General features: G+C 41.0%; 1 protein-coding gene across 1 annotated transcript in view; it reads left to right on the top strand.

The window, feature by feature from the left end:
* Positions 1 to 22,364: 22,364 nt before the first annotated feature.
* The window catches only part of YTHDC2 (YTH N6-methyladenosine RNA binding protein C2), a gene marked incomplete at its 5' end in the record, with an annotated part of 71,974 nt that continues 66,750 nt past the window's right edge, over positions 22,365 to 27,588 (top strand). The window contains 2 exons of the mRNA XM_079703916.1: positions 22,365 to 22,551; positions 24,110 to 24,200. Coding sequence (XP_079560042.1) covers positions 22,365 to 22,551; positions 24,110 to 24,200 — 278 coding nt within the window. The remainder of the gene's footprint in view (positions 22,552 to 24,109; positions 24,201 to 27,588) is intronic.

Raw genomic sequence — 27,588 nt, 5'->3', positions numbered from 1 at the left:
GGCACTTATGGAAACTAAGCCTGGAGAAGGGCTATGCAGTTCAGCCTGTTCTCTTTCTGATCCAGTCTGTAAATATGCAGTCAAATCTCGTGACACTCTGAGCTAATGGCGTTGAGCTACTGGAAGGTCTTTGGAGGGCAATCAGGTGCTAATAAAAATATGCTAATGGCAGCTTGTGATCTAGCAGCAGGACCCCAGGATTTGGGGTTGGCATGGCAACTGCCAGCAGATAGTTCACGCAGAACAGGAACAACGGAAAGAATTAGAATGAGCTGCTTAAATGCAAGTGTTAATGAAAAATGTGAAACACAATTGAGGATCAGAGAGAAGGTTTGGTGCCCTCAGCAGCAAAAACAAAACACACAAAACAGAAAACCTGAAAGCAAAATGAAGCCCTTCCTTTCTGCTATGGCCATAGAAGGCAAGCCACTGGGAAGAATTTAGTATTTAGCCTGATGGTTTTATAGAGGACCTATGACCATGTAGAAATCTGTGTCTCATATGTGGATGAGAGAAGTGTCATATGTGTATGTGTCTCCCTGCCAAGGCTGAAAGAAGAGGTCTGACAGGGAACAGCTTTTAGCAATCTACTGTATCAAAGGCAGTACAGATGGCAGTTTTTGCTTTTAGTTTAACTGAATGTCAAAGAAAAAAAGGGGGGCTCCCTCACAAGAGCATATCCAATATGTAGAAAGAGCTTGAAACTGGGGCTTGTACCCATGTGCATATCAATCACTGTGAAAACCTAAGACATGTTTCAATGTGTGTGCACATGTGGACATTCCTGTATTTTACATGTGCCCTGCACTCTTTCCCCTCTTTGCCTGAAGCTGGAAGTTTCATAGTAAGTCAGCCTCTGCCACTGTGGGCTTGAGACCACAAAGAACAAGATTCTTTCCTGCTTTTCCACTGCAAAGAGTCAATGGCGTTGGAAATGATTTCCCGTGGCAGGGATGGACAAGAAGTAGGCTAAGTTCACTGTCTCCATTAGCTTTGCTAGCTTATGTGGCTGAGGGGAATGACACAGAATAAAATCATTTGGAAGGGAGCTGTTTGAGACAGGCAAGGATGGGAGTGACTCCAGAAAAGCAGAAGTAATTTACCTGCAGCCATCATAGACACTCTCATGTGCCGAAGATGGAAATGAAGCCAGCTATGCAGAAAGTGAGGCATGCCTATCTCTTGGGGCGCAGAGGAAAAAGGAAACAGAGAGGTAGATGGACCATGAATTAAGTGAGTTTGGGAATATAGGGGATCCTGGGAAAATCTGTAAAAGCTCAAAGGACAATCCATAGGCAGAAGAGTAGGAATTCAACTCCTAAGATTCGTGTTTCAGTTCACACTGTCCTTAGCCTCACCTGAAACTTCTACTTTGGGAAAAGGTTTTGTCATTGGACAAATACACTTTTCCAATGACTTAGGCATAGCTTCCTTTTCTTAGTCACTTCCTTCCTTCTCTTTGATACAATAGGCCCTTAAAGAAAGACCAGGGGAGAAAAGCTGGTGGAAATGCGTGAGACTTGAAACAATTGCTATTGTCCTAGACATGGTCAATCTAGCAGTGACCGACAGGTGTTCTGCTGCTGAAAGGATGGTCCTAGGTATGGCTTCATGTAAATAACATCTGGGGAAATCAACATTTTGTGGGGACAATCTGAAGTTTGTATAATTGGGGAAGCCCCATTTAAGAGAAAAAAAAAAAACAGAATTACAATACAAAATTGCTAAGACCCTCCTAGAGCCTTGGAAAGGGTCTGGGCAAGCGAGGAGCATGTCAGATAATATTCACTACCTGCCGTATATTATTATGTCAACACCTGCGGGGGCAGGGGAGTGCCTTTCCATTGAGGGGTCCTTAGGCAAGAAAAAAATAGGGTCCATTTATTCTTTTTAATTAAGCAGTCAGCCAAGATGTAGCCTGGGCTTAAAACACCCACACTGTTGTCTGCTCATTAGACTAAATGCTGCATCCTGTACTGTTAATAGCACTTCCTGAGGAAATGGGCTGAAATTCCAAGATAATATCACTAAGAAACCAAGCGACGTTACAGTGACGGGCATATTTCTAGAGATACCTACATGACTATAGTATGTCACCTCAAATAAGACACAGTCTCTTGGTCTTGTAGCAGACCTGATGGTGATGTGTATGGTATAAAACTGAAAGAAGCCAAAAGGTTCACTTTGAGTCCTTCTAGATGCCAAAGGCAGGCAGCTCATTGTTTAGAGGATAAGTACAAATTTAACTGGAACTATTGTAAATAGTATGAGACTCCTAAAGAGTGATGTGACATAAGAAAATAGAGCCCTGAGGTGATAATAGGAGTCTTTTGTTTTAGACTCACAGGAATACCTGTGCTTCAGCTCCACAGGAATATAAGGGAGCCACGGAATTTCTGTCTTCATCAGGGGATGTCTTCCTGCTGGGCTCCTCTGAGGGGCTTAGTTTCTTCTGAGGTTGCTGGCGTCAGGCGCAAAGGATGTGAATGGATGAATGAGGACTTTCTTCTGCAAGGGCGCCCTCTTGTGGGAAACCCATTAATTATCTTGCAAGGGAAGGGACCATCCACCTACCCTGTCATCTTACACAAGGCACAGTTGTGAAGATTCCCAAAGTTTCCTATAAAGCCTCAAAGACCAAGTCTCATCCAGCACTGATCTCTCCTCTCTTTTCTCACTGTGGCTGAACTGGTGTATTTCTCAATTCTATGAGATCCTTCTAAACCGGTAACCCAGTTCCCTGTTAGGCAAAGTGAGTGTCCTGAACACAAACTGCTTGCACCCTCCTCGTTCATTCTCCTGAATTCTCCTAAATGCACAAAACCCTGCATTAATCTGTCCCTTACTTGCCTCTTCCCTGGCCTTCACCCTTCATTCCTGCAAAGTCTTTCAACTCGCTTTTGCCTCCAGGCTCTCTCACAGGCTATTTTCCTTACCTGAAACACGCTTCCTCTTAACCTTCTCCAAATCTTAGTGATCCTTCAGGTCTCAGCCTAAAAATCTGGGAAGACCTGTTCTCCTCCTCCAAGCCTGGAGTTGGGGCATGTCCTACAAGCACCCACAGTGCTCTTTGCTTCCCAGACATAGCTCTTATTGGGTTCTGTTTTCATTACCTTTTTATTTATCAGCATCTCCCACTAGACCAGCTCCTCAAAGGCAAAAATTCTGTTTCTACCTATTTTGTTCCTGGTGGTGACACCAGTGCCCAGGCTGTTGTCTGTCACTTAATAGGTGTTAAATAGGTGTTAGGTGATGAATAAATGAGTGGCACACAACAAGACACCATTCTCTAACACTGCACACACTCCTTAAACACTAATGCACACACATTCAATACAACTCCTGGGCAGTATTTGATCAGCACCAGTTTAGTAAACAACTACCCAGCACCTACTATGTGTCAAACACAGAAATTGATGCAGTTTAAAAGGAATCAACAGAGAAATTAAAGAGAAGTAGAATATAGCTGGGGCTACAGCGCCACAGGATGAAAGGGGACCACACAGGAGAGGTATGATCTGCTGAAATTTCACCTGCTGAGAAGGCAAAATTCTCAAAGGCTTTACCACTTAGGTGGTCATTGTTAGAAACATTATCACGAGCAATTTCAGTTGAGTGGTGAAAATGACTGACTTGTTACTTTTAATCACATTTGGAGGCTTCTATGAAGAATAAGGAAGGAGTAGGCACTTTTGTGTCTATTGCAAGAAAGATCCCTGAGCAGGTTTTAGTTTTGATTAATTCTTGGCCTTCATGTGGCTCCAGTAAAAGGCTCTCATTTGGCCGGCCCTCTAGTCAGGACCACCGTGGAGCTTCACATCCCCCAGATCTCCCTGCCTTCTTTGAATATTTAGCCTCCTTGTCTTCTCATAGGGCCCAAGGAACAATCTAAGATTGTGAGAGTAGGGTAATTGCTGTGACTCACTAAAGAAGGCCTCCCAGCACCAAAGTGTTACCATGAGCTCTAAAACCTGCAAATCATATGATAATTATTCCTGAAGCTCCTTGGCAGCCCTTAAGTATAATTATCATGTAATCTGCAAGGCATGTAATGTTTTCAAAACAAGCATGAATGGAAAAGAAAGCTAATGAGCCTCGCCCTTTTTTATTAGCACAGCCCTACTCTGAGGTCAAAGGGACCAAGGCGTAGGTAGCCACAGGTCATGTCCGAAAGCGCCTCCCTCTGGTGGGAGGTCTGTCACTTTGTAATCTATTGCGACAGCCTAGTTTGCCCATTGGCTCAGAACAGTGACTCTGTGCCATCGTGCTTTGTTTCCTCTCTCTGACACTGCGGGTGGCTCTAGCAGTTCCTATCTGAAATATTGAAGTGAGTTCTAAGGATTTTAAGATGAACTCAGAACAAATTACCTTTGTGAGGCCTGGTGGATGGAGGCTTTTCAGTTTGCTTAGATTGCCATGTGGAAAGGGGGGGAATTGGGATAAATAGGCCCAGAAAGCCTGTCAGTTCTACTCCTGATCCACGAGGATTGGGGATTTCCTCCTGGAGAAGAGTATGGTGATTACCTATCTCCTCTGGAGCCATCAATGCCCTGGTGTGAAATGGGGCAACTATGTCTAAGAAACAAAGCGCAGCACAATTTTACAGCTCAGGGCAGGAGACCAAGAAAGGCGAATTGTGTGGCTACTTGAGGAGATGTTAAGTGAAAGGCAATTTTGAAAACTGCAGCCCATGTCCAGCAGAGGAGAGCTTATTTAGCTGCAGCAGTGACAAGGAGCTTGCCTGTGTAGGATGGCAGTTGGAATCACTGGATGCTGAGGTCCTACAGGGTAGAGGCTGTGCCTCCGTCCTCTCGGTGTTCCAGGACACAGGTTCTGACACACAGAGGGACCTCAATAGTGACTGAATCACTATGATCCACACAAAAATGGAGACTCTTTCCAGAGCTCTTGGAATGTAGTAAATTGAGACAGTGGACTGGAGAGAGAAAAGAGAATGGGGTTTGCTAGTGTGGAGGCTACAACCTCTGTCTCCGTGTGTTATCAGATGTACTCCTGCTCTCGCCCAAACCCCCACGTTCCCTGCCCCAACTCTGGGGAAACTCTCCTCTAACCAGGGCAGGAAGCTCTTTCCTTTTTTTTTTTTTTGCGGTACGCGGGCCTCTCACTGTTGTGGCCTCTCCTGTTGCGGAGCATAGGCTCCGGACGCGCAGGCTCAGAGGCCATGGCTCATGGGCCCAGCTGCTCTGCAGCATGTGGGATCTTCCCAGACCGGGGCACAAACCCATGTCCCCTGCATCGGCAGGTGGACTCTCAACCACCGCGCCACCTGGGAAGCCCAGGGGAAGATCTTTCTTCTCAAACATCTATCCCTTGGCCAGCTGGTCAACCCTCAAGGACAGAGCAGTCACATTCAATATAGGACAGTGCTTGGTCTCACAGCAGAGATAAAATGTCAAAAATGGATTTTTAAACATAAAATTTTATTTGATTTATTTCATAAACTTATTTTTAAAAAATAAGTAAATATAGAAAAGGCCTGGAATCACTGTAGCCTTTGATAATATTTTGAGCATATTTCTTTCTTACCTCTTCTTCTAAGCAGTATTTTGTTTTTTCTGTAATTGTGGCATATGGCACAAAGCGTTTGTATCTTACTTTAACTTAAGCCATAATTGTTTCCCTGTGATGCTATTATATACTCTCCATAAATATTTTTCATGGCCCTATGATGATAGGGGAATAGTTTATGTACCCATTGCTCTATGGTGGCAACATGATATTATTTCCACTTTTTCACTGTTCACTAATAGTGCCATAAAGAATGTCCTTAGGCATATAACATTTTCTTTCTTTAAAATTATTTTCTTAGGGAAATCTTTTATGACCTAGGGTTAAGCAAAGAGTTCTTAAGAATGACACCAAAATAGGATCTTTAAAGAAAACAATTAATAATTTGAACCTCAGCAATTTAAAAACTTTTGCTCTGCTTAGGATATCACCAAGAGAATAAAGAGACAAGTTATAGATAGGGAGAAAATATTTGCAAATCACCTTTCTGACAAAGACCATGTATTCAGAATGTATTTTTAAAAGATCAAAATTCAATGATAAGATAGCAAACAACCCAATTAAAAAATGGGCAAAGGACTTGAACAGAATCTTTACCAAAGAGGATATAAGGGTAGTGAACATAAACACATGAAAAATGCTCAACATCATTAGCCATTAGATAAATGCAAATACAAAACCACAATTAGATATCATTACACCCCTATCAGAATGGCTAAAAGAAAAAATGCTGACAAGACCAAGTGCTGACAAGGAACTGGAACTCTCATACATTGCTGGTAGGAATGCAAAATAGTACAGCCACTCTGGAAAACAGTTTTGTGGTTTTGTATGAAGTTAAACAGACTCTAACCACTGACCCCACAACCCCCTCCTGGGTATTTACCATAGAGAAATGAAAACTTATGTTCTCACAAAAGCCTGCACACAGATATTCATAATATTGATAGATTTGTTTGTAATAGCTAATAGCTGGAAATATCCCATGTCCTTCAATGAGTGAAGGCATAAACAAACTGTGGTATATCCATACAATGGAACACGACTAAGTAGTTAAAAGGAAGAAACTATTGATGTACTAAACAACTTGGAAAATTTTTGAAAGCATTATGCTGATTAAGAGAAGCTGGTCTCTAAAAGTTACATATTGTATGATTTTACTTATTTGACATTCTCAAAAAAGACAAAGATAGAAACCAGATTAGTGGTTGTCAGGGGCTAGGGGATGAGGGTGTGACTATAAAGGGAGTTTTCTGGGTGATGGGACAGTACAATTTCCTGATTGTGGTGGTATAAGAATCTATCCATGTGTTAAATCTCATAGAATTCTACTCCAAAACAAAAAAAGTCAAATTTACTGCATGATCATTTGGGGAAATTAAATTAAATTTTAAAATAGAGTTAGTTTTTAGGGAAAATCACCAGAAGTTGAATAAATGGGATAAACAGTCAGTCACAGGATGAAAGAGCTACGAGGAGCTTCATTAACTATTCAGCTCCAACTGTGGAAACTAAGATGAGATGAGACTTTCCCAAGGTCAGTGGCAAGCCTGGAACAAGAAGGAAAAGCTACACCCACCTGCTTTGGTGCTGTTTCCTTAACTGCTCAAGTGTCTTCAAATGAAAGATATGCTGTACCATTATGGAATAATTTTCTTCTCACAAATCCAGTCCAAAGAGGGTATGGTGGGGATAGGAAGCAGAGGGGAATTGCATCACTGCACTTTGGAAAATCAGCCCCATTCTGCAGAAAATCTTGTTTTAATCAGTTTGTGACCATATGTTCTCCTGACCAGTAAGCAAATGGGTGTAACTACAGGATTTCAGGTCCCAGTGATGTGTCAGAAGGAAAAGAAGTTCAGAAAGCTGGTCCTTCATTGGCTGGTGAAAGCTCCCAGATACAGATGGAAAATCTGTTACAACTAACAAACTGTAACACAAGAGTAAGACCTGAAAACTGCAGAGAACTATATAATCATTCATCAAAATGATAACAGGAACAATTCAGGGGCTTCCCTGGTGGTGCAGTGGTTAAGAATCTGGGAGACATGGGTTCGAGCCCTGGTCTGGGAAGATCCCACATGCCGCGGAGTAACTAAGCCCGTGAGCCACAACTAGTGAGCCCATGTGTCACAACTACTGAAGCCCGTGCGCCTAGAGCCCATGCTCTGCAACAAGAGAAGCCACTGCAATGAGAAGCCTGTGCACCGCAATGAAGAGTAGCCCCCACTCACTGCAACTAGAGAAATCCCGTGTGCAGCAACTAAGACACAACACAGCCAAAAATAAATAAATAAAATAAAATAAATAAATTTTAAAAAACCAGGAACAATTCAGTCTTTCCTATCAGTGAGTTATTTATTGGTTACATGAAAATCTATTCATTTAAATATGGATATTCTTAAGGGAAATCTTTTTTTACTCATTGATATTCTATTTCATGATTGTTAAATATTCCATTCAAAACTGAAGGGAGGGCTTCCTGGTGGCACAGTGGTTGAGAGTCCACCTGCTGATGCAGGGGATGCGGGTTTGTGCCCTGGTCCGGGAAGATCCGGGAAGATCCCACATGCCGCGGAGCGGCTGGGCCCGTGAGCCATGGCCGCTGAGCCTGCACGTCCGGAGCCTGTGCTCCGCAACGGGAGAGGCCACAACAGTGAGAGGCCTGTGTACCGCAAAAACACTGAAGGGAATGATTCATATATTTTCCTATCTGTTTTTTTAGGATGCTATATAATATGATGGAAAGTTTTAATTCAACTATCATGTATATTCACAAATGTTTGTCTCATCTTCCCTTATTTTCTCTAGCTTTTCTTACAGGCTAAAAGTCACTGAAAACCTCAGGGTAATAAGACAGCATAGATCTGCTAATAAATAAAACAATCACAATTCCAACTAAATCAGTTGAGAAATAAATTTGTAAATGTGTTCTTGGATCATATGCATGATAAAAATCACATGCATGAAATCTTATTAAGAACAATATTATATATCTGTTGGTTTGTAAACTGGCCCCCGTGCATGGAGGACAAGGAGAAATTGAAGAAAGAGGCAGACCACTCCAGATTGGCAGGCGGCAGTTTTCATAAGCAAGAAAACTTACGTAGGAGGCTTGTCTTGGGTGGCTGTAAGACCAGTAGATTTCTGAACCTGATAGCCAGAATATGAGCTTATATGGGGGCCTTAACTGGGTTCAGTCACATATACCATCCACATGGTCTCAACAACACATTACTGTCTCAAGGCTGCATCCCTGAAAATGGCTCCAGCTGTGGGAATGGTGGGCGGAATGTGTATTCCAAGGAGGGGAAGAGCGTGGGGAGCCTCCAGTTGCCTGGGTTCAGCTTACAGGTCACCAGGCAGTCACGTCCACTCGATGACCTCCTCCAGTAATATCTAGTTTGAATGTGTGTCAAGAAATCTGTTCTAAGATATTAACAAGCTGAAAAGTCCTTAATAAGCTTGCCATACGTTGGAATGTTGAAAACGCATTTTTTCCAAGTTTATTTGATTTTATTCACATAAAAGTTGAAATTGTAGATTTTTTAAACTGTAAGGTGCTTTAAAGATTCCTTATTACCACCCTTACAGATGAGGAGATTGAGGCAGGAAGAATCCTACAGCTAGTTTGTGCAGAACTGACGTCTGCTGTGAGTCCTGCCTCCTTCCTCTTCCCTCTGCTCTTGAGAAGTTCTCCTCCCATGGCCCCTAAAAGTGTAGAATTTTTCCTGACTGGTTGGGGGAACTCCCAATTGGTCAGATAGCCTTCGGGTAACATGGCCTGAAAACAAACAGAAGATATGCTTGCTAAAGTTTCAGAGCATTGTGTCAAACGATCACAGGTTTATCCATTTTACTCTTTATTTTACATAGAGCTAGAGAAAATCTAGAAGGGAAAAGGATAGAAATTGTTTTGTTTGCCTGCTACACTCTGGATATCCCTATTTTACCTCAATATTTGGTTTGGGGAAGTAACAGGAAAATGTGATAATGACTAAATTGCAAAATCAACTGAGGGAAGTATTTTAGGAGAGGCAATTAGATTTGCTGTAGGGAAAGAGATTTTCCTATGAGGCCGGGGGTTTGGTGTTGGACAAAATCAATTACAATTGAGTTACACCTATCTCCAACTTGACTGCACCTTGGCTTGTGAGTGGGGTCTACTTGTATGAATGCCAGCTGGTAACAGGCAATTAATGCTCAATGAATGAATGAATGAATGAATGAATTATTTTCTTGTCCCATAAAATGTCGACAGAAAGTTTTAAAAGTATTAAGATAATAGTTCAATATAAAGAAAAATTTTCTTAATTTTGTTTAAAAATGGAAGAGAAAAACTGTTAAAAAAAAAAAAGAATGAGATCCTTTGTAGAATATTTACTCTTTTATTCTCTGTGCAAGCAGAGGCCAGAAAACCACTGATAAGGAATTTAGTGGATGGTGTGTATATACAAAATCTAGGTTTCCTTCCAACTCTAAGATTCAAAGATTCTGTGGTAAAAATGTTGCCTCATATTCAAAATTATTCAAAATGCTATTCTCTTGTTCACATCTTTATTTTTCCCTTCAATCTCTTAAATCAAAAGATTTGGTAAACATGTTGATGAAAATTGAGGGAGTTATGCTATATGAATATAATATCTATCTTATATCTATCATCTATTTCCAAGCTAGGATAAACATTCATATATATATCACATATATTTATGTAATTCTACATATGAGATGATTTTAAAAATTCTAAGATCTCAGTTATGTAATTGATTTATTTAGGTATCAATTAATTTCTTATATCTGTCATGAATGTCAAGTGCCAAAGAGTGATATCTGGTCATTAAGATCAGCAAAGTGCCCCAAGTGGCTATTTCTATTCCATTTACGACCAAAAGGGACTGGTTATTTGGTGATTCTGTCCACAACTTGGCAATGATTCTATACACCATTTAAACTTATGTAAGTATGCATCTATAAGCCTCAAGTGGGAGTTCATATTTGAACATCTTTTTTCACATTAACCTATCTCTCAAGGAAATGGTAATGATAATATGATAAATATTTGTATAGGAATTTATAGTTTGTAGAGCAATTCTACACATTTATTTAATATAGTGAATTTTACACCTTGTTATAGCCTCAATGCAATTCTACTGTGACTACCATTTTATAGATTAAAAACACTCAGATTCAGTGCAGTTGGGTGTCTTGCCCAAAGTTACCCAAATAGTAAGTGGTTGAATTGAGACTGAAAACCCAGTTTCCCAATTCCTGGTTCCACATTCCTTCCCCTTTACATAATATTGATAAATGTTCTCAGCAGTTTCTTTAGAGGTAATTGAGTTAATAATGGGGCTCTTTGATTTCTATTTGAATGCTCTTCAGTGTAAAATGTAGGAATGTGATAAATCTAAGTATTGGAGAAATAAGCCCTACAGAAACAGTTTGATTTATAAAATTTTTTCAAAGTCCCTTTACAAAATTGTAATAACGACATATGACTTTTTAAAAAATATTTATTTATTTATTTATTTTTGGCTGTGTTGGGTCTTCGTTTCTGTGCGTGGGCTTTCTCTAGTTGCGGCAAGCGGGGGCCACTCTTCATCTCAGTGCGCGGGCCTCTCACTGTCGTGGTCTCTCTTGTTGCGGAGCACAAGCTCCAGATGCGCAGGCTCAGTAGTTGTGGCTCACGGGCCTAATTGCTCCGTGGCATGTGGGATCTTCCCAGACCAGGGCTCGAACCCATGTCCCCTGCATTGGCAGGCAGATTCTCAACCACTGCGCCACCAGGGAAGCCCCGACATATGACTTTTTAATAAACGTAATTTGGAAGCATTTAAATGTTGGCAAGATCTGCTACTATACAATGAAATGACCAATCAAACTGTGGTGTAATCCCAAATAGGAATATATCATGACTGTATCTATATGACTCCAAAATAACTGCTTTTTTAAAGAAAATTGATATTGCAGAGTCTAATTTTTAAATTAATCTTTCCATTCGTTGGTCGTATTTTTGACATAACAGAGGTAAAGCCTCTATCTAAAAAATATAAATACTCAAATGAAAATTGAAGAATTCAGTCCAATATATCTGGTTTTTCTTATGTGCAGTCTTTTTTTTTTTTTTTTTTTTTTTGCGGTACGCGGGCCTCTCACCGCTGTGGCCTCTCCCGTTGTGGAGCACAGACTCCGGACGCGCAGACCCAGCGCATGGCTCACAGGCCCAGCCGCTCCGCGGCACGCGGGATCCTCCTGCACCGGGGCACGAACCCGTGTCTCCTGCATCGGCAGGCGGACTCTCAACCACTGCGCCACCAGGGAAGCCCACACAATCATTTTTATATTTGACTTCAGGGTCTGCTCTTAGATCTTAAGCTTCTTGAGCACAAACTGTATCTAGATTATACTTTTCTCCAAGACACTGTTAGGCATAGGGGAGTGGTCTAATAAATGTGTACTGAGTTGAATAAAACATCAAACAGATGGGCTTCCACAGTATTCTATTCTATGATCTGTGGTAATTTTCCACAGCTGTTTAAGTTTCTCTCCAAAATGAGAACCATTCCTTTCAACATGGACAGCCACACCTTCTTTCTTAAAATCATTTCATCCCATGGCTTGAGAACATATCTCTCCTGGTTTCCAGCTCTCCTTCTTGCTTTGCCTTTCTCTTTAATGTTGGCACTTCCCAGGATCCTCTTTTCTACTTCCTCTGATCCCTTTACCCGTTATCCCTGGGTATCTTCATATATTAATAATCCCCAAATATATATCAGCAGCTCATAACTTTCAGTTGAGTTCTAGATCTATATATCTAGCTTCCCACTGGGTAGCTTCACATCTTCACTTGAATATTGCACAAACACATCAAACTAAACTTATTCTCTTTCTCCACAGCTGGTTCCTCTTATGTCCATCACCCACTTAGTCTTCCAAGCCAGAAACCCCAGAGTCCTTGCCTCCCTCTTCCCCTCACTTCCCACCTTCTATGAGCCCCCTTGCCATGCACATAACATATTCATAGGTTCTAAGGATTAGGATGTAGATTTCTTGAGGGGCATCATTCTGCTTACCACATGGTCCATCAGATTGTCCTGTACTAAAATGAAATGGCTGCACCTTTCTACCTCTGCCTCAATTAGTTATTGGATGGAGAGCCACATCCCATTGGATCTAAGCCCCAGGAAGGTTGTGACCTTGGTGAGGTCTCTGCGGCAGAGTTGGTTCCTGATGGGCTGACAGCTGAATGTTGTCTACTGACAGCACTCTTAGAAGCTGGGACAATAAGCTCCTTTCTTAAAGGAAGAACTGCGTGGTGCATCTCCATGTTCATCACAGTTCATTCTTTGAGCCATCTGGATCCACTTCTTCATAGCTATTTGGGGAACAGTTCCTCTTGGATTCTGGTGGGTCTCTTAATCTGGGGGAGTCTTAGAGGAAGTGATGGGAAAAAGTACAATTCCGACCACTGCTGCAGGTCTTGGGGTCCCAAGTGATACTCATTGTCCCCCTCCCCCACTAGCAAGTCTAGATTCCCCTTACCCTCAGAGAGCTGGCCTAAGTGGCTTACCTCGTGGCACAACCCAGATCCTCATCTCTGATTGTGGCACTTGTTCATTTAATTATAACTGAATAAGGGAGTATGAAAGTGGTGCCCAAATGAATAGCTGAACAAGGGAGTATGAAAGTGGTGCCCAAACGTATCATGCAACATATTCCTCTTTGCCGCTATTGTATAACTATAGCCCTGCCTCTTCTTAATGACTGGGGTCAATGACCTCAGCAAAGATGTTGACTTTTCTTCTTGCCTGCTGATATCTGTATCCCTTGGAGGAAGAGCTCTTCCATTGAAGACCAAGATTTCTAACCCTGCAAAGGCAAGAGCTTTGTGGACAGGAGGCACACGTTTCCCAAAGGGGTCATGGGGAGTCAAGGTAAGTGTGGTCACTTCTGCTTCCACCCCTTGTCTTCTAGACCCATGTAGTCTTCCTAATGGGGATGCAGCACTATATGAAGCCTTGGATTCAAGGTATATCCTGTGTCTTGGAGGGGGGTCCACCGTCCTCATAAAGTATCACCCTCAAGCTGGTGTTTTAGCTGTACTTCCAGGAAGCTGTTCTACTTCTCTTTCCAGAAGCTTCTTGGTGGTGCAGTATGTGATATGACCAGTGGATCCCATGATCATGAGCCCCCTCCTGTGCTTCAAGTAATGTGAGTTAAGTGATTTGACATAGTGTTATGTGGGATCTCATGCCCATAGAGCAAACACTCTGTAAGCCCTTGGATAGTAATGTTGGCTGAAGCCCTGCAGGTAGGAAAGGCAAACCCATACCAAGAATATGTGTCTAGTGTAAGCATGAATCACAGGCCTTTTCAAACTAATAGTGGCCCAATGTAGTCAACTTGATCAACAGGTGAACTGATGGTCAGTTCATCTTCTTAAGGAATGGTGCCATATTGGAACTCTAGTATTAGTCTCTGTCAATGTCAGGCTAGATATCTGGCAGCAGTAGCAGCAACATCAGTCTTTGTTAAGTGGGTGCCTATATTGCTGGGCCCAGGCATACCCTCCATTTCTGTCTCCATGGCTGCTTCATCCATATGCCCATTGTGCTGGCACTAGGGTGGCTGATGACAGGGCCTGGCTGGTGTCATCTGGCTGAGTTATTTTGTCTACTTTGTTGCTTAGTGCCTCTTCTGTGGTTGATCCTCTTTGGTGGACTATAAAATGTGATAGAAAGGTTTTCACATCTTTTGCCCACTCCCATGTGTCCTTTCATATGTCTCTATCTAGTCCTTCTTGTCTCCCTGTTTTTCCAATTTTCCTGCTTTCATGCTCCTGACCAGCTGGCTAGACCATTTGCCACTACCTATGAGTTGTATATATTCTTACTTGGGCCATTTCTCTCTATACAAAGTAGATGACCACTTGAAGCTCTGCCCATTGGGAAGATTTTTTTCCTTGCTACAGTTTTGGTTCTCAGGGAAGATACCTGGAGGTAGAATATGGCGTGCAAGATATCTATTAAGGACTGTCCTTGAAAGGACTGTGGGAAAAAGAGAAAGGAAGCAAGATTAGGTAAAGGGAGAAGTATAGCTTGGTATGGGCCTAATGGCAATCTGATAGGAAGCTCTGGAGTTAAAGTGATCTTTTAGAGTTGTCCTATGTTGGTCTGTCATGGCTGGGCCTTCATATCTCCACCTCAATCAGTCACTGGGTTTCGGCTGCTCTGAGAAAGTCGTGACTCTGGTCAAGGAGTTTCTTTGAGTCTGAGTCAACCCCTGAACAGTTTGACAGCTGCAGGCTGCCACTGATGACACTCCCAGCAGCTGGACAACAAGTCTTCTCTTGAAGGGGGATTGGGTGGCACATCTCTGTGTCCACACAGAATCAGATAGCCTGAGTTCAAGTCCTGTCTATGCTGATTACTTCCTGGGTGATCTTGGACAAATTACTTAACTGTTTTGCCTTTCGGTTTCCTCATCTGTAAAATGGGAGTCGTAGTGTTATTTATTTCCTAGGGATATTGTGAAATTCCAGGACATAATTCATGTAAAGCACGTCATATGGATCACTAGGAAGAGCCCAGTGAAGCTTGACTATTATTATTTTTTATTAGAAAACTGGATCAGTTTATGCATCATAGTATTACCAGGATCTTTATTGTTGGATAGCTATCATCAGACCTTCTCCTTTAAAATGTTTTCTATTTTTTTTGTCTGGGTTTAGGTATAGAAAGTTAGCTATACAGTATTTAGATTCAAATCTCTGGAGAAGCAGTCTGGTATTTTCTTTGCACACAAAGCATCTCTTGTATGTAAGAGGCTTGCATTTCTTCTTGCAGCTAAAGGGTATGGCAAACACAACATGGAATCTTGGAGCAGGCTGAGTGTGTGGACGGCTGTGCATCATCATCACTCTCTCCTGACCTCAGATGATGACGGCTCTCCAGCCACCTCCACCCCAGCTATGGCGAGTCTGGCAGGCTGTGAAGGGGAGCCTTCTATCTGGCAGTTACTCAGTGCTGGTTAGCTTTAAATAATTCCTAGCTAAATATCATCTCTTGTAAGGAGCCTAGGTATCCTGGATTTAAGCTGAGCAACCATACTTGGTGAAGGTTCAAACTGGCCCCCCGTGAAGGAAACAGTGAGACCAAGAGCCCCAGAAAGAAGCACCCCAACCCAACATCTTAGGCAAAGCCCCTAGGGCGATGGTTTTCAAACTTTAGATTGCAACCCATAAAATGCCAAATCATTTTAGTGGATGGTGATCAGCTTTTTTTTTTTTAATGAGCTAAAGAAATAGAAAATATCTGAATGTATTTAACCTAGTAGTCTTATATATTGTTTCAGAAAACCTTTTCATTTGTGCATATATTGCTTTTTCTGGGATACAATGTAAAAAGAGTGTGTATCTGGTTGTATATCTGGCCAAAATACATAACCTTAGGGGGAAGATACTTGTAGCAAGAATAATTACCCTGACACTCTGAGCCAGGAAGCCTTACTTTTCTTTCCTTTCTTTTGATGAGGACAGGCTTGAGACATTTCTCTTAATCCTGTCCATTTCATTCACCTTCTGTTCATCATACTTGGGTTAATCAAGGAAGAATGCTTTTTATTTCTGTTCCTCCTATGCCCCTTCTCAGTTCCAGGTGGTTTCAAGGTGGGTCTAGAAGGCCGGACTCCTCCATTTCTCTCTCCTCTGGGGCAAAGCAGTCAAGAGTGAGCTAGGTTGCTGGGTTCTGGGAGCGGGTTGGAGCAGCTGACTTATCTGAGATAGGTGACGCCAATGAAGAAATTACAGAAAATCTCATTTGGCTCCTCAAACCTAGGTTGCTAGACAGAAATCTGGAGACAACGTGCAGAGGCAAACAGTGTTCGAAACAAAAGTGGAGTTGGAAGGGTTGATCTTGCAGTGTTGAAATAGGAGGAGGGGAGGCTAAAGGGAAGAATTCCCCAAATGAGGAACATCCACAGCAATGCTTCATGATCTGAAAATGAGAAAAGCTAAAAACCTGTAAGTTGTTTCCTTATCTATACATTTACATATTTTAAATGTGACCAGAAGGAGATAATAGGGGCGTATGTTATATGGGCGTATCCATTTCCAAATTATATAGCTAATTGTGCATTTCAGTATGTATACATTTTACTTTAAAAAACAATAAGCCCCTCCCACAATGGGAGGATACAGTGAGACTGCTCCAGCTATGAACTGGGGAGGAGGTCCTCACCAGAGAAGGAGACCATGATGGTGCCTTGATCTTGAACTTCCAGCCTCCAGACCCATGAGAAATAAATTTCTGTTGTTATATATAGATATAAAATTGAATAAGAGTGGGAAATGTATGGAGGTACAAATGGGTCAAGAATGGCTGATTTGGGGATTCATTATACTATTCTGTTTACTTTGCGTTTGAAAGTTTCCACAATATCTCAAATGCCTTTAATAGTCTTCCTTGTAATTAATCCATCCAAGGGCTGATATTACCTTTTTCTCCATAACCTCAAACCAACATGGAAGCAATGAATTGTTAACACTTTTTCCACATTCTTAACTGCTCCCAACAGCCAAGTCCTGAAGTCAAGAGAGACCAAGCTCTCTAGGAGAGGCATATCAACCATAGTCACATTGGGCAATCAGAAGAGATCTAAGAGAGACAGTAGGTTTGTGTCTGAAATATTTAGTAAATCCAGCATTTCTCCATGGGCTCCACAAATCTCTTTAATGTTAGACCTTTCCAGAAGTCTATGTAGGTAAGAAGAGACTTGTGCTTGTTATTTTAGTTGTGCATTGATAATTAAGGAGGCAATAAGACCTATGACTACCTAGAAAGTACCCGATGTTGTGAATTATGACTAGAGAAGGTGGGTGGCAACAGCTGGCAATTCAACACATGTGGTTTGCTCTAACAGCAAGTCACAAACTAATCTTTGAGGCCCAACACAGCATGAAACCTGCAGAATTGCTTGCTCAGGGCTAGGAATATAAAACCTTGCTGGTGAGGAAATGCTCCCCCTCATCTACCTCCTCATTAACAGGTCCTCTGTGCTGCCAGAGGCCGATCTTGATGTCTAATGATATGAGGCAGAACTGGAGCACTGATGTGAAGTGATGTAGTAGAAAGGCATTCTAGTCTTGAGTCTTCAAGTAACCATAGAGTATTGGACAATCCATCCAGCTAAGCTATACTTTCCTTTCCTCATATGTAAAATGATTCGGTTGAATTCTAAAGGTCCCTTTTATTTCTAAACTTCCATGATTCATTTGCCATAGTTAAAGTTTCACTCACCCATACCCATTATATTGGCAAATTATCAATGAGGCAGAATTGTTCTCTGCTCATGCATTACCCTAATTCTTTTTTTTTTTGAGTTGAAGTATAGTTGATTTACAATACTGTATTAATTTCAGATAAGAGTCAGTCTCACAAGGAGAGTAATAATTACTTCTGTGTGATGATTTAGGGCATAATAAGATGGAACACCAAATTTGAAAACTCTTCACTAGCTATAGCATTTCCTGAATGACACTAGAAGAGATTTATGTCTTTGCACTTTGGAGATTTCTCTTTAAGACTCCCTTATTAAAATGGAAATGTCTCTGGAAGAATATTCAGTCCTTAGCACTGATTTAAAACTTTATGGAAGTAGTCCTTTAAGTAGATCTTGTGGGCAGGAGGAGAGGAAGGGGCTGAAGAAGAGTCCAAACACCAATGTGAATCTAGTGCACTTCTTGGGCTCCACTACCCTGAGTGATGGATTAGTTGTTATAGGAAAGATAATATAGAGAAATTAAGGTTAGACAATAGTTTGGGGAGGGTTGAATCAGTTGGAGTCAACATGAATTTTAGCACATGACTCTGAAATTCCTTCCATCTCTGTTATGGACTGAATGTTTGCATCCCCTCAAATTCACATGCTGAAGCTCTAATCCCTAATGCTGTGGTATCTGGGGATGGAGCATTTGTGAGGTAATTAGGGTTCAATGAGGCTATGTAGGGTGGGGCCCTCACAATGGAATTAGTGCCTGCATAAGAGGAGACTTGAAAGAGTTTGCTCTCTCTCTCTACACACACACATAACAAGGAAAGGCCATGTAAGCATGCGGTGAGATGGTGGCTGTCTGCAAGCTAGGAAGAGAGCTCTCACCAGAACTGGATCCTGCTGGATGTTGATTCTAGGTTTTCCAGCCTCCAGCACTATGAGAAAATTAATTTCTAGTTTAAACCTCAGCCTGTGGTATTTTGTCTTGGCAGCCTGAGCTGACTAATACAATCTCCTTTTAATCATGTAGCCCCCTTCCCTTCCAGTGTTAGCCATGAGCCAGTTTGCCTAAATAAGCATGACAGAAAAATCCTCAAAACATTTGAAAGCATTATTCTTAAACGTTATTCCTCAACCAGAGGTTACCAGGCTGGTCTTTCTTCTGGAGCTGTTGCTGAAGTTGACTACTTTTGGATGAAGTTGACTACTTTCAGTTGATCTATTCAAACAAAGTGGTTGCATTTCTTAAAGCATTTTTTACTCTCTTAACCTGTCCTACATGTGATGTAGGTTTATTAACTTGATACCTGTTGGAGCTGGAAAGACTTTTTAAAAAATTATCAACATTTTCAAACATGTTCCAAAGTAAAGAGAATGGTATAAAGAGAACTCTTATACTCATTACCCAGATTCAGTGATTACCGGGATTTTGGTGGTGAAGATTTTAAAGAAAAATATCAGTGAGAGACAAAGTATTATATTTACAAAGTACTAAGTGTGCCATGGGGAAAGTAAAGTCATTATTTTGTGGAGTGTAAATATACTGTTAATGTAGAGAAAAATGTGTCTAATTCTTCTTCGACTACATGTAAACATACATTTGGCCTAAGCTTTAAAAACTAGATTCTTTAATAAAATGGAAACAGTAAATATTTAGTGATAAATTTTTTTTTTCAGTAGTTTTTTTGGTGTTTTCTTCTCTTCAGAAGGTCCCAGAAAGTGGTTTCCAGGAGAGGGCTCCACAAATAGACAGGTTCTCCCTCTTCATATCTGAGTTCTTTTGAACATTCTCCTGAGGGAGAAACTTAGGGGCATTTATTCTCTTCACCCTACTGCATCTCCTTATTTTTAATTTTTTTCTGAAGCACATGTAAAAAGTAGAATTGCAGTGTTCACCCTAAGCACCAGAAACTTCTAAGAGTATCCAAAAACATTAGATAATGTAGAATCTGATTGAATTTATAATTTACTGCTATGTAACTTAAGTAAATATTCTCTTTTATTTCAATGAACATATTCCATATGTTTAATAGGTACTAGGAATACAAATATTTCGGCATTTATTCCAAAATAAAGGAAAGAAGGAAAGAAGAAGCACACATTATTAGATCAATGCGTAATGCTTACATATTACGTCAAATTCACAATACTATAAAATGAATATTAAATATACCCATTTTACAGATGGGAAACCAGAAGCTCAGAAGGCAAAGTAAGTAGTCAAGTCACAAAGCTAATAAATGATGGAGCCAATAAAGTGTGGAACAAAGAGGTTATCGAGTGAAATTGAAAGCAATATGTGTCTGACCCCACATAAAATGTTTTCAGTTTTATCACAATATATTTGGTGCATCCAGGTATTATCTTCTATTTATGATCTGTCCTGGAATGACGCTAGGCCTCATGATCAGCTGGGCTTTTTTTCCATTACCTCATTAATTATCACTAGCATGGCCTTGGACCAGTTTTTAACCTCATCCAGCCTGTTTACTCATTTGTATCATGAGGTAATATAACGACTTCATATGGTTTTGTGAGGATTGGAAAAATAAAGACAGTGCCCCTGGGCACTTAATAAATGGCAGGCATTATTACGAACAGCTAAGGAAATTAGGATCAACATAGTAGAAAATGTTCACACAGTTCACTGGTAACCATGCCAGGACCAGGACACAGGACTTATTTCTGCTTATTCAGAACTCTTTCTAGTAGCCAATCAAATTGATTAGGATCCCAAGGATTATGAAGAAAGTTTTCAGAGGATAGAGATGACAAATCTTAATTCCAGATTCTACAATATGGAAAACCAATAAATATTTATTGTATGACCATACAGTTCTAGCTACTGATGAAACAGTGACAAACAAGATAAGGTTCCTGCTCCTAAAAAGCTTATGTTATAGTGTAAAGAGCAAATAATAAATATATAAATAAACAAAATAATTTAAAACAGTGGTAAATGATAATGGGTTGATGTGGGAGAGCCTATCTAGGTAAGGGATGGAATCCTGGTTTATATGAGGAGAAAGAGGCATCCATGTGAAGTACTAGGAGGAAGATTGTCATGTGCAGGAGAAAACTGTGCAAGTGGAAAGTTCCCCTGATGGTAATAAGCTTGGTGTGTTCAAGGGACAGAAAGAAATTAGTGCATTTGAGCACTGTGAGGATGAGAATGGTGCGAGGTAGACAGAGGCCAGATTAGGCAGGGTCTTCAGGGTCATGGTAATGAATTGAGGGTGTTTTATAGTTGCAATGGGGAGCAATTGGAGTGCTTTGTGTAGGGGTGTTAACCTACTTGGCTTGTACAGTTGTCTCTCTATCTGTGGGGATTGGTTCCAGGACCCCTTGAGGATACCAAAATGCAAGGATGTTCAAGTCCCTTGTATAAAATGGCAGTAATATTTGTATATAACCTATACACATCCTCTTATGTACTTAAAATAATCTCTAAATTACTTATAATACCTAATGCAATGTAAATACTATGTAAATAGTTGCAGTGCACAGTAAATTCAAGTTTTGCTCTTTGGAACTTTCTGGAATTAAAAATTTTTTTTTTTTTTTTTTTTTTTTTGGTTTAGTGGTTGGTTGAAGTAGTGGGTAAGGAACCCAAAGATACTGAAAGCCAACTGTGTTTTTAAAAAGATCACTAGTTGCTTTCTGGAGAATGGATAATAGGAAGACTAGAGTGGAAGCAATTAGGGTGGCTGGGTTGAGGTTTATGTTAGTGGAATTGTATACAAGCAAATGGACATTCTCATAGTCTTCCTTGACATCCCAAACTAAAGGGTTGCATCTTCCTATTCCATCATCTCTGATAGCACTTACAACTACCTTTAATCATTTTTTTGTCTACTGTCTGTTATTCCCATATAGGGTTGGCAGATAAAATAAGGCCACTCAGTTGAATTTGCATTTCAGGTACCGAATAATTCTTTACTCTGTGTGCTCCCAAATATTGCATGGGAAATACCTATACTGAAATTGTGTTCCTTATCTGAAATTCCAATAAACTGGGCATCCTGTATTTTTGTTTACTAAATCTGGCAACTCTACCCCCACTAGAACGTAAACTCCACGAAGGCAGGAGCCCTTTCTGTCTGGTTCCCCAATGTGTATCTAGGGCACATAGTAGAAGCCCACACATGCTTACTGAATGAATTAATGATTTAACCAAATAGCGAGCGACTGAATAAGTGGTTGAACAAGAGCCCCTCAGGACGGGGTCGGGGGGGTGATGCGTGGGGACAGGAGACGACCGGGAGAACCAGCTCATTTGGGCGCAGCGCGCAGGGCGCCAGGGACAGTCTACGTGCTGAGGTCACCGGCGCCGGCCCGGTGACGTCATCACGCCCGCGCTCTCCGCCCGCCTGGGGTTCTAGTGCCGCCGGCGCCTCATCGGCTGTTGTGGAGAGCGGGGGCTTTCCTGTGAGCCCGATCCAGCGCAGGTAGCCTGTGGAGCCGTTTGGCCCCGGCAAAGGCCCCCGAGGCCCACCTTCCCTGTCGTTGGCCGTCAGCCAGCAGGACTGGCCGCTGTACCGCGAGGAGAACATCTCCTCAGGGCCATGTCCAGGCCGAGCAGCGTCTCCCAGCGGCCGTTTGCTCCTGGAGGGGGCGGCGACAGCGGCCCGGCGCCGTGTGGCCCTGCGGGCGGCGGCCGGGCCAAGGGGCTGAAGGACATTCGTATAGACGAGGAGGTGAAGATCGCGGTCAATATCGCTCTGGAGCGCTTCCGATACGGGGACCAGAGAGGTGAGGTTCCCGACAGGGACCCCGCCGGCTGCCCCACCTCCCGGAAGCCCGGCCCCTCGTGGGAAGGGGCTGCCTCACCCGAGGGAGGGGAGACGGGGGCGGTCCACCGGGTCCGGGCGAGGCGGGCGCGGGGCTGCGGCCAGAGTTGTGAGCCTTGCCCGGGGATGTGAAGAGCCCCGTGGCGTCCTGCGGATCAGCCGGGTTACGGGGCATTTGCCTGGCGTCCGAAGGCACGAAAATCAGGCTGCTCAACTGCAGGAGGCATTTCTTTCCCCAGGGAGAGAGAGGCCTTTCGGTAGCTTTGCCACAACTTTTGGGTATTGTTAAGCCCCTACTTTTTTTTTCTTTTTTTTTTTTTTAAAGGAGGTGGTGGTAACCTTAATCGAGGTACGTTTAGTTTCAGTTTCGGAAGTAGAGGAGCAGAAGGAAATAAATCAGACGAATAAATGCAGTGGCCATATGTAGTGCTTTGTTTACATCCCGGAAGTATCACTCTAAACACTTAAAAAAAAAACCAAAACTCGTTCTGTTAGACGAAACGTCTTCCATCCCTCTTAAGGTTGGAAAGCTACTTGTCTTGGGTCACACAGTGCAGAACCAGCAGCCGGCCTGTGATCAGTACAGTATATTGAGAGCTCATTCTGATTTGCTGCTCTAAGTAGAGGACCCCTTATTCTGGAAGCTTAGAGTCCTTCCCTCTCCCCCCAAAAAAGGACCTGGACAGAGTGATTCTGAACTTTCATTAAACAGAGGTGAATCCCCAGAAATATACAGCATCATATCCAGTTTGAGACAGTGAAATAGGGATTCTATGCAGTTTTTGAAGGCAAAGACAATGGAATCTGATGCTGAGCATTCGTAATACTTGAGCATACCTCATCCTTGAAGGAAATAAACATTTTGTTGGTTAAGCAAGTAAGTTAAGATAGTAAAATATGTTCATCAGGAGCTCAAGATTTCAGCACAAGTAAGAGGACTAATCTTTGGTGAACATCAGGGTCCTTTATCACATTTAGGTTTAAATGTTATTAATATCAGAATTCTGGTAGACATTCAGTGGTTAATTAGTACAGGCATATCTCATTATTGCACTTCACTTTATTGTGCTTTGCAAATACTGTGTTTTTTTTTTTTTTACAAATTGAAGGTTTGTGGCAATTCCATGTTGTCAGATGATGGTTAGCATTTTTATCAATAAAGGATTTTTAAATTAATGTGTGTACGTTGTTGTTTAAGACATAATGCTATTGCACACTTAATAGGCTACAGTGTAGTGTAAACATAACATAGGCCCTGGAAACCAACAAACTAACATAGGCCCTGGAAACCAAAAAAATTTGTATGACTTGCTTTATTATGATATTCGCTTTATTACAAGGGTCTGGAATCAAACCCACAGTATCTCCTAGGAATGCTTATATCAACTTTTCACATAAAATATGATAATTTGATTATATGTTTATATGATTTTTCATATTTTATAAATATATGTGTATTGAAGTACCTTGAAGGAAAATTGCCGATCCACAAATGATGCTTTGTGTTTTTTTCCATGCAGAAATGGAATTTCCTTCTTCTTTGACCAGTACGGAAAGAGCCTTTATTCATCGATTGAGTCAGTCTCTTGGTTTGGTTTCTAAAAGTAAAGGGTAAGCTGACAGGTTTTCTTAATTGAAAAAATTATTTACCGAAAAAGAGAAATGTTTTTGACTAAATAGTTATTACTGCTTTAATTAGATTCACGTCCTTAATTATATTGTGTGTAGATGATCTGACTCATGTCTGTACCAAACTCAGCTCTTTGCTTTTCTTACTGACCCCCTTTTTTGTTTTCCCTGGTTGGGGGAGAGTGGGAGAAGAAGGTAAATTTTAAGATGTAAAGAGAATGGTTTAAAAGTTGAAGTTGATTGCATTGAGAAAGGTATTCTCTTCTTGTATGAAAACCAAAACTTTTTTCTTGAAGAATGGATGGACTAAAAATAATAAGTACAATTATTTACAGAACTTATCTCTTCTAATGCTACTGTACTATAATGGTATGCTTTTAGAACACATGCTTGTTGTTTCTTTTCATACCAAGTCACGAATCTGATGATTAGAACTGATTAAATAAAACTGAACAAGAGGAAACTTATATATTTTTTGAAGATCACTTATCCATATTGGGGAAAAGTCATTTGAGCCATCCATATTGAAGAACTCTAAGATTCTGTGGAGTTATTTCATTTTGGGAATAAGAATGATGGTATTGATATAGAGTTCTTAGTATTGGTGTTATTGACGTTTTGGACTGGATAATTCTTTATTGTGGAGGGCTGTTTTGTGCATTGTAGGATGTTTAGTAGCATACCTAGCCCACTACATGCCAGTAACACTTCCACCCCCAGTTGTGACAACCAAAAATGTCTTTAGACACTTCCAAAATCTTCCCTGGAAGCAAAATTGCTCCTGGTTGAGAACCACTGAGATTGGGGGAAAAGAAGATGAAATTTCAGCTTCCAGCTTTTAGGTTAAGAAGAGGGAAAACAAAGCCTTAATTAAGTAAATATATTAATAACTAAATAGAAGGTCCTAAGGTGAAAATAGCTGAGGTTGGAATGTCTTGCATATGAATGTCCACCATAGTGATGATACAGTTACTGACTGAGACAAGGGATGTAGCTTGGGTGCATGTGCACTTTGAACATCACTAAAACCAGTGTTGGCATCCTGGGAGGTTCCACCCATATTATAGTCATCTGGATAGGTAAAATATTGCGCTTGAAAATAAAAATAAGGTGCAGGGCCACAATCCTTTATCCAAAAGGGCCTGGGCCATATATGTTTTTTGTTTGTTTGTTTTTTGTTTTTGCGGTATGTGGGCCTTTCACTGTTGTGGCCTCTCCCATCGCGGAGCACAGGCTCCGGACGCGAAGGCTCAGTGGCCATGGCTCACGGGCCCAGTCGCTCCGCGGCATGTGGGATCTTCCCGGACCGGGGCACGAACCCGTGTCCCCTGCATCGGCAGGCAGACTCTCAACCACTGCGCCACCAGGGAAGCCCCCAAATATGTTTTGAGATGCAGATTTTCAGATTTCAGAAAGGCAATAGGGTATATTAGCAGTATGTTATATTTCTTGCTGAAAAATGTATGACTATTCACACTAAGGTAAATAAAGATCATAAATAGCTTCATGTTAATTTAACCAGGCTTTGCTGCCAAATGAAGTTGCTGCAGACTTACAGAGGTCTGCCACTTTTCAGAGCTGTTTGGATTTAAGGGTAGTAGATAAGAGATTGTGGGCCTGCACTAAAAAATATCTGTTATAAACACACTGTTCTGCAGCTACATCATTTCTGTGGTTACATGGGTTTTTAATTCTAAACAGTGAACTTGGAAATGACCTTTAGAAATTACTCTTAGAAAAGCAGTCCATTGGACTAGACTACCTCTACTTTTGGTCAGTAGCATGATCCTTTAAAGGATGGTCCAGAGAGGAAAAAAAGTTTGGGGGGGAAGGGGAGAGCAAGTTATCAGGACAAAAAAAGGGGGATGAAGAAACATTGAAGAGACAGAAAGAGGAAACAGGAAAGAGATGCTAAGGGAATCAAGGCAACCCCACCTATTATCTCATCCCTACTCCCTATATCTAGTGCTCCATAAACCCTCTTCTTAGTAAATGTCCTAGCTCTTTCCCAATCCCTTTTTATCTCTGAGCAAACTTAGTACAATGTTTTTCTAGTGGTCCTTGTCATTTTCAAATGCCTTTCCTTCTTTTTACATACATAAAGAACTAAATCACTTTGAATATATTTCTTAAATCCTTTCTTTTCATTTATATGAGAATTTGTACCTGACTTGTATGGGTTTTTCTGTTCACTCTTGAGTAAAGATCTTTTATTTTTAACCTCCTAGAATTAACTTTATTAATTTAGGATAGTTAAGTTAGTTAATAATTGTTAAGTTAGTCTTTCTGTTGTGTGGGTTTTTTTTTTTTGTGCCTGGTATTATGATTCCATAATACCTATTTGACAGGTGTGGAGGAAAGGGCAAGAAACCTGGATTCTAATCCCAGTCTCTCACTGCTTTGTTCTTTAGCTTTGGTCATGTCCCTTAACTTTAAAGGCCCGTTTTCTTAAATGTAAAAAATGAAGGAGTTAATCTCTATGTGTTGGTTAAGATTCTGTGATCCCGTAGTTTATTTTGAGTTTCTTACAAGGTTTTTAAAAACAGATTCCAGACTTACTGTATGATAATTTACAGTTTTTTTTTTCTGATAACTTTTTAAATTTTTTTAAATCTCCTTTCTTTCAAAATGAAGCCACATGTGTTGGATTTTGTTTTTCATCTCCTCTTAGAGAGTTGAATTTACTTTGAATTGATTATTTTCTTTATAACTGCTCATCTTTTGGTAAAAATACTCTTGTTGGAGTAACACCCCCATTTTGTGTTCTTCACTATATCCTAACGTTTTCTTAGACAATTCCAGTCAAGTTTTCCCATACCCAAGATTTCACCTCCTTGTAATTTGTTCTGTTTTCCTCAACCTATGTCACTGTGTTTTGGTTCTAAGAGCACACTTTTTTGAGTTTTAATTTGTTCATGAATAAAACAAAATTGTTTCCTATTCTTCTTAGTCCAAGTTAGACAAAAATAAATTTACAAGATGAACTTTGTTAAAAACTTGTGGAAAGAGAAAATATAAAGTGTATGAAAGCAGGTTTTCCAAGTGCAGGTTTTTTATCCTGTGATTGCTGAAGGTGCTGCTTAATAGGTATCCAGGTATTCTACTCAGCCTGACCAGGAGGCTTTACCCTACAACAAGACCCCCTTTCAGATCTGAGTTACTGCCTCCCTTACCTCCTGCCATGGAAGACTGCATACTGCACTCCACCTCTCTTCCCCTAGCTAAAACAGAAAATGGGTTAAAAGTGATGAACCCTGTTAGTGAAGTTTTGGATATCCATTAAATAAACCCCTACAATGTGCAGTAATAATAGTAACAGTAGCTAACATTTATTAAGTGCTCTTGTGCAACAGGCATTGTGCTAGGTGCT

The sequence above is a fragment of the Hyperoodon ampullatus genome (genome assembly GCF_949752795.1).
Source record: "Hyperoodon ampullatus genome assembly, chromosome: 4".
Taxonomy (NCBI): domain Eukaryota; kingdom Metazoa; phylum Chordata; class Mammalia; order Artiodactyla; family Ziphiidae; genus Hyperoodon; species Hyperoodon ampullatus.
This window is presented reverse-complemented; position numbering and strand designations above follow the sequence as displayed.